This window comes from Gymnoscopelus microlampas (assembly GCF_963454915.1).
Source record: "Gymnoscopelus microlampas genome assembly, chromosome: 3".
In the NCBI taxonomy this organism is placed as follows: Eukaryota; Metazoa; Chordata; class Actinopteri; order Myctophiformes; family Myctophidae; genus Gymnoscopelus; species Gymnoscopelus microlampas.
Genome location: NC_139940.1, coordinates 9,661,183 through 9,674,421, shown reverse-complemented (window position 1 = coordinate 9,674,421; position 13,239 = coordinate 9,661,183). Strand labels below are relative to the sequence as shown.

The window sequence follows — 13,239 nt, the reverse complement described above, 5'->3', positions numbered from 1 at the left end:
CCTCAGAATGCCTAAGAGTATCCCCTGCTTTGTACTTGGTTGTGTGGCGATGTCACACAGCGGAAAATAGACGATATACAAGCTCGTGCGACGCATTGTGACCTTGAAGATGTGCTATGTACAGCTATTTTCATTTTGCCATACAGTGCCATCCTACAGTTTACTGTAGCTGTCCTCACAACTATAGTGATACGTGTGTGTGTGTGTGTGTGTGTGTGTGTGTGTGTGTGTGTGTGTGTGTGTGTGTGTGTGTGTGTGTGTGTGTGTGTGTGTGTGTGTGTGTGTGTGTGTGTGTGTGTGTGTGTGTGTGTGTGTTGGGTGACCGGGTAAGAGAAGAAGAAAGGATCCATAGCATTGACAGAACTCCCTTGGTTCTCATGCGTTCTCATTAGACACACTCTATTAGTCCCCTCATGCACCTGTCTCTGTAGGCTGCTGCCTGTGGGCTGAGCTGGGGGGGGGGGGGGTACAACAGCGCATCAAACACATCGATTGAATAGATTACAAATACAATTTTAATCAATATTTTAATAAAATAATCCACGCTGGCTTTATAGCTTGCTCGGCGGTCCCTCCCGTGGCTCAAGTTTGCTTGAGATGGCGCGCCTTTGACGTTTTAACCGTTTTTTGGACGGATCGTCAAAAATGCTGAGAACTGGACGCGGAAGTCCCAAAAACTCAACATATGCCTTATTTGCCCCCCTTCAAGGCACATGTTGACGTTTGGTCACTAAGTCACAATATGCCTTTTGGGGAGTGAGACAGTGTTGAAATAATCAATGATTAATTGATCTCTATTTTGGGCAAGTAAAAAAAAGTTAATATCTTTTTTTTTTTTTATGAAAAAAAAAACCTTGTGAAAATAACCGATCTACAACGATCTACAAGGTTTTATAAACATTGAACCAATTATCAGAGCTTGTGAGTGACTAAATAATAACTACATTGGGCCAAATACATATTCATTTGGAGGTCCTTGACATGAAAAGTGTCAGGTCTAGGTGTCCAGTTGTCCAGGTGTCCAGGTGTCCAGTTGTCCAGGTTTCCAGTTGTCCAGTTGTCCAGTTGTCCAGTTGTCCAGGTGTCCAGGTGTCCGAGCTTTCTAAGAGGACAATGGAAGGTTGTTTGAAGGTGTGACAGTGGCCGGTGACAGTGGGCAACTCCCTTGGTTGAGCAGATGGGGGGTGTCTCTGGGTGTGACTGTGTGTGTGTCACTGTGTCTGTGTGTGTGTGTGTGTGTGTGTGGGTGTGTGTGTGTGTGTGTGTGTGTGTGTGTGTGTGTGTGTGTGTGTGTGTGTGTGTGTGTGTGTGTGTGTGACTGTGTGTGTGTCTGTGTCTGTGTGTGGGTGTGGGTGTGTTTGTGTGCAAGGATTCTGTGTCCGTGTGACCGTGTCTATGAGAGAGAGAGATTGTGTACGTGGTGTGTTTGCATTTTGCATGTTTGTAAAAACAAAGTGTCTGTGTGTGTGTGTGTGTGTGTGTGTGTGTGTGTGTGTGTGTGTGTGTGGGCGCGCGTGTGTGTGTGTGCGTGCGTGTGGCTTCACTCGGGCGTAGAGTGCAGCCGGAGGGGACCCTGATGAACAGAGATGGAGGGCTCTGACATGGCCGTCGTCACTCCCATCTTCTTAAGGGACCGCTCGTCTGTCACCGACATGGAACGACTGAACGCCGGGCGAGGGGCGGAGGTCGAATCTGAGAGAGAGAGAGAGAGAGAGAGAGAGAGAGAGAGAGAGAGAGAGAGAGAGAGAGAGAGAGAGAGAGAGAGAGAGAGAGAGAGAGAGAGAGAGGGAGAGGGAGAGGGAGAGAGAGAGAGAGGGGAAAGAGAGAGAGAGAGAAGGAGAGAGGGACAGAGGGAGAGAGAGAGGGAGAGGGAGGGGTGGGTTAAGGGGAGGGGAAGGAAGTGAAAGTTGTGATTAAATGCAGCGCGTGGAATGAGAGAGATGGGGAAAGAGAGATTCTAAACCTGTGGGCCGGGGTCCCACTGGTGGGCCGTAAGCATATTGCAAGTGGGCCTTCAAATAATTGGCAAAGCACTGAGATTGTATTCATAATATAACACAAATCAAGAAAAAGAAGGAAATAAAGGCTTTTTTTTCTGTAAATCTTGAAAAATTAGTTTTCATTGTGATGCCGATAAATAGGAACATAAATATAGAATTGTAGTTCCATTGATCAAAGCCAGAACACGATATCGATCATTAAAACAAACAACAAATGCACGTGGCCCACCCATCTGGCCCATACAAACGGGAACGCATCCGTGTAACCATTTTATCCTTATTTAAAACTTTGGGCTATTCAAAAATAGCAGATATACAAGCTCATAGCGCGGCACCGACTCATATCTTTGCTTCTGGGGGAGGGGGAGGGGCGTCCCTGGAACGAAATATTTTGAGATGGGGGTCGACGGCCAAATACATTGGGGGTCCTTGACATGAAAAAGCACTTTTAAGCACCACTGATACAGCAACATATTATTTTTTTTCTGAAAACTGTTAGGGTTTAGAAGACATTTGTAGAATCCCCCCAGAAGCTAAGATTTGAGTTACAAATGTTCGCTTTTAAAAAATATATATATATTCAAAGATTTGCACAACGATTTTTTCCTAAAATAGCAGATATACAAGCTCATAGCGCGGCACTCGGTGCCGCGCTATGAGCTTGTATATCTGCTATTTTTGAATAGCCATAGAAATTAAAAAAACATGACACACATATGCGTTCCTGGTCTTAATGGGCTAAGATGAGATTTTCAAGTGGGCCCTGATCCACAAATGGTTGGGAACCACTAGACAGTTATCACAAAAGACAACAGGATGGGTAGAGAGGACGAGAGAGATGAGGGGAACCTTATTTGACTGCCAATTTCTATTCTGCATTACTTAAGATGTGTATCTGTCTTGGTCCCTATATTAGTGACTCATTGGTATTCGCCTCACATGTGGCTTTCCTTTTATTAAACTCTCCCGAGTCGACCGTGTTGATTTGCTTTTATTATTTCAGATGAATGGAATTAAATCTGTTACTCCTCCCTCTGTGATCAGAGGCCAGAGCTCGGGGGGTGCAGTGGCACCATTTGGCCTGTAGGGGTGTCAGTGAGCGTCGCTGCAGCTTGAGCAATGACTGCAGGTCTGATGCAGCCCTCCATGCTTACACACATGTACGCTCGCACGCACGCACACAAGCACACATACACACACACACACACACACGCGAGAGCGTGTACACTCTCTCTCACACACACACACACGCACGCACGCACGCACGCACGCACGCACGCACGCACGCACGCACGCACGCACGCACACATACAGAACCATGCATGGAAGCAGGCATGTACACACACATTGAATGACACATGCAGCCATAGACAGGCACACACAGAGGAAAGCATACAAGCAATTGCAAAGAAACACTCAATTGAATGTCACTTACACGCATGCATATATTATGCGGCGCGCACACACAAATTAATCATATACTGTACTAACACTCCCACAAATGCACGACCAAATTAATCGCATACTAAACCACTCACGCAAACACACACACACACACACACACACACACACACACACACACACACACACACACACACACACACACACACACACACACACAGACACACAGACACACAGACACACACACACACACGCGCATGTATACGCTAACATATGCCATGCACCAAGCCAGCAGCACACAGACCATATTGTTGGCTGCAGCTCTTGTGTGTAAGGACGAAGTAAGCTGTAAGGTTCAGTATAGACAGACCTGCAGGGGGCAGGGTGACCAGACACACACACACACACACACACACACACACACACACACACACACACACACACACTGGAACCTTGTATTTCAACTTTTAATGCCCCCGTCCCAAAAAATAAATAAATGAATGCCCTATACTTTGTTGTACGACAGTGTCACGCTAAAGTAGTAGACACAATTGTGAGCTTGTGTAACGCCCGGGATTCGAACCCGGGTCTCCCACGTGGAAAGCCAACATCTTAACCGTTAAGCCAAAGGGAACTCCCCATTGCTCAGGGGAGTTATTAGACTTTCAGGCCATCAGGCTGAGGTAGTGAACCACTCTGTTACACTTGTACAGATCTGATATTTCCTCAAATAAAAACGTGTGTCTGTATTGGTTTCATAAACATTGAACCAATTACAAGAGCTTATATGTGACTAAATAATACCTACACTGGATCCATTGGAACATGCAGGGTTCGCTTTTATACTCAGTTTCTTGAAAAGTAACAGTTTTGGACCTACAACCTACACCCTACAGCGCGATGTACCTAATCACACACATAGATAGTGGTTCTCAAAGTGGGTTCCACATGGACCCTTAAAGTTCCTTGAGGGGGTGCCAAATGGTCCCGTACTGGTCTGTAACTCTGAGAGCGTACAAATGGAACCCAAATGGACCCTTACGGGTCCATTTGGGTTCCATTTGTACGCATCTCAGAGTCACGGGGGTCCGTTAATTATACTAGCATGAGAACCACTGACATATTCCAGCACAGTGACATCCATGTATCCAGACAGGGACCCCCCAGCAGGGCTGACATTTGCAGTATAAGTGCTTCACACACAGGCAGGTTATTTATGTAGAACATCTGGTGACAGGAACAATATAGAGGTGGCTGGGTTGTTGTTTTTTTTTCCCTAGCCTGATGCATTAATTAGCATTAGAACACTCCATTCTTCTCCCTCATATCTCAGCCTGGGCACCAGAGAAAACATTGGATTTTTTACATTTATGAAAACCACAACATCTTTTTTTTTACCCATTTCTTACCCCAATTTAGTCGTTATGCCAATTGATTCTAGCCTTTACGTTCGGAGGATTTTCTTTTCTCACTTCGCTTCTCAGTCTGGAAAGGCTCCTATCTCCAAGGGAGGCGGGACTAGCCATGTGTCTGAAAACGACCCGTGGCTTCTGATTGGTCAGTGGTCACCAGTGTGATCGTTGTGATTCGTTGGAACAACGTCCAATCAGCAACGACGTTGCCTACGTAACATATGTAGTTCCAGTGTAGTTCTGCAAAACGAGTCAAATAGGAGCCTTTCCAGACTGAGAAGCGAAGTGAGAAAAAAAAATCCGCCTAACGTCGTGAATCAGGCTGGATCCCAGGCTAAATTCCTCCCCACACACATTTTGTGTGTTGTCACTGGCCGTTGTGTCCTACTGATTCACCTGCCAGTGAGGAGCCCCCTCCGGGAGAACGTAGAGCCTTCGTCCTACTCCCAGGGCCGCATTAAGACCCCTCAGGGCCGTGGAACATCACAATATGCACAACCGAAATTTTTCGGGTCTAATTCGGTCTAATTCGGGTCTATCTGACCAATATAAATCAACATTTTTTCTTTAAATACACTAAAATTAAATACACAATTCTCACAGGGCCCTGCAGGCTGCGGGCCGTGGAACACAAGTTCCACTAAGTTCCACGGTTAATGCGGCCCTGCCTACTCCTCCCGCCCAACACTCCCTATGCTGACAGGTGTCACTCCAGCCCCGTAGGATTACGTGCAGTGATATCACCCCATATACCCCGCCCGGCTTTCCTCCGCCAAACCCTCGACAAAGCTGAATGCACCACCATGGATTTGAACCCACAACCTTCGCTGTGGTGGGCAATTACTTTACCACTGTTTCACCCGAGTGGCTAAATGTTGACGTTTTTGAGAAAAAAACCAAACCCTGTTCCGTATCAACGTTTCCAGATGCTTCCAGATATTCTGACTCGAAACTCGATTTACAAGTCGGAATAGATTTAACTCATTCGCCACCGCACTGCCCGAAGCGGGCATTCACTCGGCTTGCATCTCACTGGGGTGGCGCCTAACAGTGCTCAAGACCACTGCTGAAGCGTCGAGATTCAACACACAGGTGTCTGTGGTTTGCAGAATTGTGCAATGGCAAAGTAGGTGTTTGGGTTGCATTATCTTAATACTAATACGCCTTGTCTCAGTCGGTTATTCATTCCGTCCAACTCGTTCTTCTCCCCCAAGGCGCCACATTTTGCAGCTCTGTCAGGAGCCCTAAAACGTCAACAATTTGGCATGATGGGTCATGTCTCGACATGCTTTGGTGTAGAAAAGAAACAAAACATTTGAACCTGTGAGCTTGGTAACATGGCCAAGCGTCTTTACACAGGTCACTACACTGTAAAAACTGAGACTGGAGTCAATATTTAGTAATAATAAATATTAGTAAACTATACATAATAAAAAAGACTATGTGCAATTTGCAATTAAATTGAGCTGAATTGAACACATTATTAATTGCATTTACTCAATTTTATTGGAATAAAATAAGTGTAGAATTTAATTGTATTTTTCAGTAAAGTAAAATATGCAGAAATGTTTGAAGTTTTACTCACTGGGTGAAATTGAATTCCTGCCCAATTGAATTATTTATTAATTGAGTTTTACTCAATTTTGTTTTAATAAAATCAGCTGCGGATTACTGAGTAGAATGTAATTGTATTTTTCAATTAAGTCATAGATGCAGACAATTGGTAGATTTTACTCATTGGGAGGTCATAATCTCCACCCCAATTATTTGCACCATACTGAGCTTGCTGATTTAGGCTACCCACTGTTTTCAATGTAATAGACCAATTATTTGTTTACTAACATTGAGACTGGATGCACAGGTGATTGTTTCACGCAATCAATTCCCAACCTGTTGTTTCGGGGTGCGCTGGTTTCAGCACACCCCAACCCCCTCTTGTGTGTTGGCTAGTGAGGCGCGTCCTAGCGAGACCTGACAGAATGGGTTTCATTGCGCGCATAATGGTTGCACGCATACTGGTTCTGGTTCTTATCAGTGTGACGTTGTCTGTTAAGGGGTCTATTTGAAGCTCTATCCGACGATAGCTCGTTACAAAATGTGTGTACGCACACCCCAAAACATCCCCTATTGCATCTCATTTTACTCCCCAATTCGTCACTACAGAATGTGTTGCCCCGTCCCTATATAGATACAGACCGAACGTACCACTACAGCTAACTAAAGCTACCATTTCCTGTTGTAATGACTGTTAGAATTGTGTACTGCAGAACTGACATTACATATCATTATTAATTGCATATTAATCGACAGCATTCACATTCTTCTTAGACACAGACACACTCGAATGTAATAAAGGTTGATGTTGGTTTTCGAAAAGGTTGACATTTTCAGATTTAATTCTAAAAAACGTACTCTTTTTATCCCATCCCTTTATGTGTGTTAAGTACATTTCTTTTCCTACATTTCCGTGTCTGTACCAGCTGTGCTCTCTGCTTATTATGCTAATTGAACAGCAAATACAAGAATAATCAGTGAGGAGGACAGACATCTATTTCAAACACTTACACAGGATTCTATTTGCTTTGTCTGCAGCACTTTGCACCTGTCACTAAACACGTATGGCTGACTACTTCAACAGTCTCTCTCTCTCTCTCTCTCTCTCTCTCTCTCTCTCCGCCAATCTCCTCTCCTTGTACTCAGTGGTGTAAAGTAACTAAGTACATTTACTCAAGTACTGTATTTAAGTACAATTTTTACTTTACTTTTACTTTACTGGAGTATTTCCAATTGTCTATACTTTTACTTCTACTCCACTACATCTCAGAGGCAAATGTTGTACTATTACTCCACTACAATTATTTGAAAACTTTAGTTACTAGTTACTTTGCAGATATAAATGATTACATTATAAAACATACATCAACCACTTAAGCCCTATTTTATACCTAGCGCTATTTGAAAATAGCCGATCTACAAGCTCACAACGCGTCGCATCGCGACGCGTTGTGAGCTTGTAGATCTGCTATTTTCAAACATTTTAGCACTTTTTCTTTTGGTACTTTAAGTACATTTTGATACCAATACTTTTGTACTTCTACTCAAGTAAATTCTGAATTCCTGACTTGTACTTGTAACGGAGTACTTCTACATTGCAGTATTGATACTATTACTTAAGTAAAACATTTGAGTACTTATTCCACCACTGCTTGTACTCTCCCCTTTCCTCCCCTCCCCTCCTCTCCTCTCCCCTTCTATCTATCCTCCAGTGGGCATGTTGGTTCAGGTAAAGGTCAGGGGGTCAGGGTACCTGTGTTCTGTCCACATTTCACTTTGCTGTTGGTCATCTCCTGCAGCTCTCTCTCGTACTCTCTCACCTGCTCCAGACTCATCCCTGTGGAAGCACAATGGCTCATGAAATATACATGTTGGATTTCATTACATTGATTTTCAGTCTACTCTATACAGTGTACACCGTGTGTGTGTGTGTGTGTGTGTGTGTGTGTGTGTGTGTGTGTGCTGTCTTTTTTGGTTTTATGGAGCTACTCTGCACTCGCATAAAACCCTGCCTATTGCCTAATGCTTAAGCACATTGATTGATTGATTACTGTATTACAGGAGGTACAGGGAAAGGTAATAGCACTCTGCAAGCTCACGTGTCGCAAGATTGTCTCTATGTGATGAGTTATTATAGCTTATTGTAGACTGGTTATGACAATTACATTTCACAATTTAACCATTAAGCAGACGCTCTTATCCACTACTATAAAAAATAATTACAGTCATTTAGCAGACGCTTTTATCCAAAGTATAAAATAATAATCTGTGCATTGGTAACTATAGGATACCAGGTGAACAATGAAACTAGCATCGGTATCGGTACAAACAACGTGCTATCTAAATAACATTCTTAACATTGTGGTCAAGAAAAACAAGCGCAAACCAAATGATGGTCATGTTTGGTACATGAGTCAGTATGAACCAGGCCTTATCCTATCTTATACATGTTATCTTTGAATGTACTCTGTGTGTATTTCCTCTCCAGGAATGGGGTAATGATACTCCTTTGAGTTCTGTCATTTCACTTTGTATGCCAGAGTTGCAACACACCGTGCCATTCGTCGATCCAAGCCACCGCTTGCCTGTGACCGACCAATAGGATGTCCCGGATGTTCTGTGAGAAGTTTGGAAACAACAATGTTGAGAACAAGCAAATAATGGTGAAAAATAAACCATTTATAAAATAAATGACGAGTGGTTGAGACCTCCACACACAGATACACACATAGTAAAAACTGGAGCTTTTGTTTCAGTGTTAATTAACCCATTAAGACCTGGAACTGTGTCATTTTTAGATTTGAGCTAAAAAGCATTATTTTACACTTTGGGCTATTCAAAAATAGCAGATATACAAGCTCATAGCGCGGCACCGAGTGCCGCGCTACGAGCTTGTAGATCTGCTATTTTTGAAAAATCGTGAAAATGTGTGCATATCTTTGAATATATATTGTTTTAAAGCGAACATTTTTAACTCAAATCTTTGCGTCTGGGGGTCCCTGGAACAAAATATTTTGATGAGGGTCTGCGGCCAAATACATATAATTTTGACATGAAAAAGTTTGAGCACCACTGATATAGAAACATACGTTTTTCACAAACTGTTGGGATTTAGGAGACATGTATAGAATCGGCTTCAGGTCTCAATGGGTTAACCACACTGCATGGCGGTTCCCTCTTTTAGGCATGTCATTATAGATGAAATATTTCCCCAAAAAATGCTGTTGTGTGCACTGCTACATGCCATATTTCAACGTCTACCTTTATAGCTTAGTAGTGCTGAGCCAGCTATCTGTGCATCCTGTTCTCTCATGGTGTTGCATAACCGTCCGGATGGGTTATGGGACTATACGACTGCGGCTACAGAGCCCATATAGCCCATGGGAACAATGGTAATAAACAGCTCAGATCGATTTTGTCAACCCACTGAGGAGAAGAATGGATGAGGACAGAATGTCTGTCTGTCTGACTGACTGACTGACTGAGAGACAGACAGACAGACAGACAGACAGACAGACAGACAGACGTTTCCTCATTTTATAGTAGGATGATGACATCCCCCCCGTCAATCAATCTTCCACACAGAGCTATAATTCATTCTTCTCGTGCATGGAGACAGACACGGTGCTGCCAAGGGCTGTTTACAGTAAACAAACATGGTGTTCTGACTGAGCGTTGTGAGCTTGTAGAGCTTATGTATTGTTCCAAAGATCTCGATACATTTTCGAAGACTTGTGGGGACAAGAAATTGGGACATTCTGCAAAATGAGTACATTTACTGTACCTTTGATACTTTGAGTATATTTTGATGGCAGTACTTTTGTACCTTTACTCAAGTCAAGTTTGAATACAGGACTTTTACTTCTATGGATTACTTCCATACTGTGGTATTGCTACTTTTACTTAAGTAAAAAAAAAAATCAGAGTACTTTTCCCCCAACACTGGAAGTAAGATACTCGTAGAATGCAATTAAAATGTGTCTTCAAGTGGTTAAGTGAAATAATATTACTGCTAGCCCCGAGCGAGGACTAGGATTATATCCTGGCTGCATGTACCTTCTTCTCCCATATGCCTCCCACACAGCCTTTCCAGAAATTAGACAATTATTGCCTCATTTAGAATAAATATTAAACCTACGCGAGGGATAAACGCACCAGCCACACTCCACTTGTTTTGGAAAAAAAATGACTAAAAGCTCATTTAGCAAATCATGTTTTCTTGCTTGCTTATCCCATTGATACATGGAACGCATCAGTGTCACTTTAGATGTCTTTGGCTATTCAAAAATAGCAGATATACAAGCTCATAGCGCGGCACTGAGTGCCGCGCTATGAGCTTGTAGATCTGCTATTTTTGAAAAATCGTGAAAACATTTTTTTTCGATTTTTTTCCCAAAACTGTTAGGATTTAGATTTTTTTTTACGAATCGCCTCAGGTCTTAATGGGTTATATTGTCAGATTCTGTTGTATTGCAAAGGACCCAGACAGACATAGTTGTACAGCGGGAATCAAACGGAGCACACAGAAGCACTCCTCTGCACACGCGAGCAAATCCAATTAGCCGTCGATGCCTTTTGTTTGTATATGCAGTATCGTACCGCATACAAAAGACCGTGAACTCTATTGCAGATCATCCAGCCATTCAGCCAAGATGTGGCTGCAGTGTATAAGATAATAGAAAATAATTTGTAGAACCTCAGACCCTTGTAGGATATTGTCTGGATACTGTTATAGATATAGCGTATTCTCTAATACCCATCTAGGGACCTTGAACAGGCCTTAAGACTGCACGATAAAATGGCGACTTCAACTTGTGCTCTACTCTGTAGACCCCAAGTCTATACGTAAAAACAAAAATACATCCACTGTTGTATTCTAGAGCAGTGGCTCTCAAACGACCCCCAGTTGTTGATTACTTTGGATGCATTAATGGTCTTTTTTCTTTTCCTCCTTTAAAAAAAAAGTTATTATAAAGGTCTTAAAAGTCCTTAAATAGACCACCGAAGTCTGACGTAATTTACGCATCCTTTGTTTGTCTACCTGGTTCGCAGTTTTCCACCCCCCATTCTGAATCCCATAGACGTCTTTAATATCGTGTCAAATAAGAACTGTGTTCCAACAATAAACAAATGACCCCGGCGGTTTTACTCTTATGGATATGAAGCATCAGCTGACGGTGAGAAAACGCTAATGTTACTTCCGCCGAATTAGTTACATTTTCGCCAGAAACAGACTGTATCAAATATAAGTGACTGACTATCATAAACGATACAGAACCTCCTCCCTGACAATATCGCCGAGACAGTTTGTTTATTTTTGGACCACAATTCTTATATGAGACGATTCTATGATGACCCAATGTTATTCTCCATAGCGAAATTACTTTACGACCCTGGGGATGAACGAGTGACGTCAGGACTTCGGTAGTCTATTGTCACTCCCTGTCTGGGACCCCCCCCCCCCTCCCAAAAAAATAATAATCCTGGGAGTCCCGACCCACAGGTTGAGAACCGCTGCTTTGACTACAACAGCAGCGGCATTTATTTTTACGTATAGACATGAAATAAAATATCAATGTAAATACGTGTGTGTGTGTGTGTGTGTGTGTGCGCGCGTGCATGCGTCCGTACGGTACTGTATGTGTGTGTGCGTGCACTAAATATTGTAAATACTGAAGAAAGTGAAAACAATACCTCGAAATTGTACTTAAGTACAGTACTTGAGTACATGTACTTAGTTACTTTATACACCACTGGCGTTTTGTCTCACTTTGTGTATAAACTCCTCCGTCCGCCCCTGGAAGCCGTAGACCTCGAAGCTGCACTCCACCCTCTTATAGGAGCACATGGTGGGGCTGGTGTGGTCCCTCCAGCCCTCCTTCAGGGGTCCCCGGCCCGTCTTACTGGACTGCCATTGGCTCAGGTCCTGCACGGCGTACAGAGGAGGGATTTAGGCAAGCATGTGTCTTAGCAGCAGGTTTCAGATTCAACATTTTTTGTTTACGCGGTCTGCTCTTTTTCCCCCTCTACACCTATGCCTCTTTGGCCAAAAATAGCCTTATCTACAAGCTCACAACGCCTCGCGCTGCGAGGCGTTGTGAGCTTGTAGATCTGCTGTTTTTGGATAAAGCTCCTCAGAAAAGGGATGCAAGGGTTCAAGTGGTTAAGGTAAAATAAAAAATCCTATCACACAAAGTTTTGGCGGACCCCCTGTAGTAACTCTGATGTAGAGGGGACCCTTTGTGGGGTGCCTTTTTGGTGAGATGTGCATGCGTGTATAAATGCGACTAACGATTATTTGTACTATATATATATATATATATATAGATGATATCAATGAATCAACACAAAACAATTCTAATTAATTTCCTATAATCAACTAAATTGATAAGTCTGATTAACTACTTCATACTAGGGTCTGGTCGACTAATTTGACCCAGTGGTAGTCGACTAGTCGATGTTTTCCTATTAAAAAAAAAGTTTTAAGGGAAGCGCTTCTGGCACAGCAGCATAGCAGCGTCTGCAAGGATCCTCAAAAGGGGGTTATTGCCCAATAATAGGCTATTATTGGGCATACTATTGACCCCCTTTTGATCAAAATAAAGGCAGGAGGATAATAATAATAGTGCTCCAATTATTTTTTCCTTTAAATCAACTATTCGACTAGTACCAACAAGGTCGACTAGTGGTTATACTAGTCCACTAGTTGGTGAGAGCCCTTCTTCATACTATTTGTCATACTACAATCAAAATGAGCCGATCTACAAGTACATCTGCTATGACTATTTGCTATTATTGCTCTTATAATCAAAGTGATCAGTTCGCTACATGCACACTTATTAGCATGCGTGAGCATTAGAGAGAACGCGTGT

At 42.9% G+C, this 13,239-nt stretch overlaps 1 protein-coding gene across 3 annotated transcripts in view; it reads right to left on the bottom strand.

Annotated features, from left to right (window-relative positions):
• Window positions 1–238: 238 nt before the first annotated feature.
• The window catches only part of pitpnc1b (phosphatidylinositol transfer protein cytoplasmic 1b), a 55,897-nt gene continuing 42,896 nt past the window's right edge, over window positions 239–13,239 (bottom strand). For 2 of the 3 annotated variants that reach the window (XM_084049156.1, XM_084049155.1), the window contains 4 exons: window positions 12,138–12,293; window positions 8,921–8,984; window positions 8,121–8,204; window positions 239–1,692 (listed from right to left, as the gene is read on the bottom strand). In XM_084049156.1, the coding sequence (XP_083905282.1) occupies window positions 1,541–1,692; window positions 8,121–8,204; window positions 8,921–8,984; window positions 12,138–12,293 (456 nt within the window). In that variant the 3' untranslated portion in view covers window positions 239–1,540. The remainder of the gene's footprint in view (window positions 1,693–8,120; window positions 8,205–8,920; window positions 8,985–12,137; window positions 12,294–13,239) is intronic. The other variant, XR_014600159.1, reaches the window with a different exon arrangement.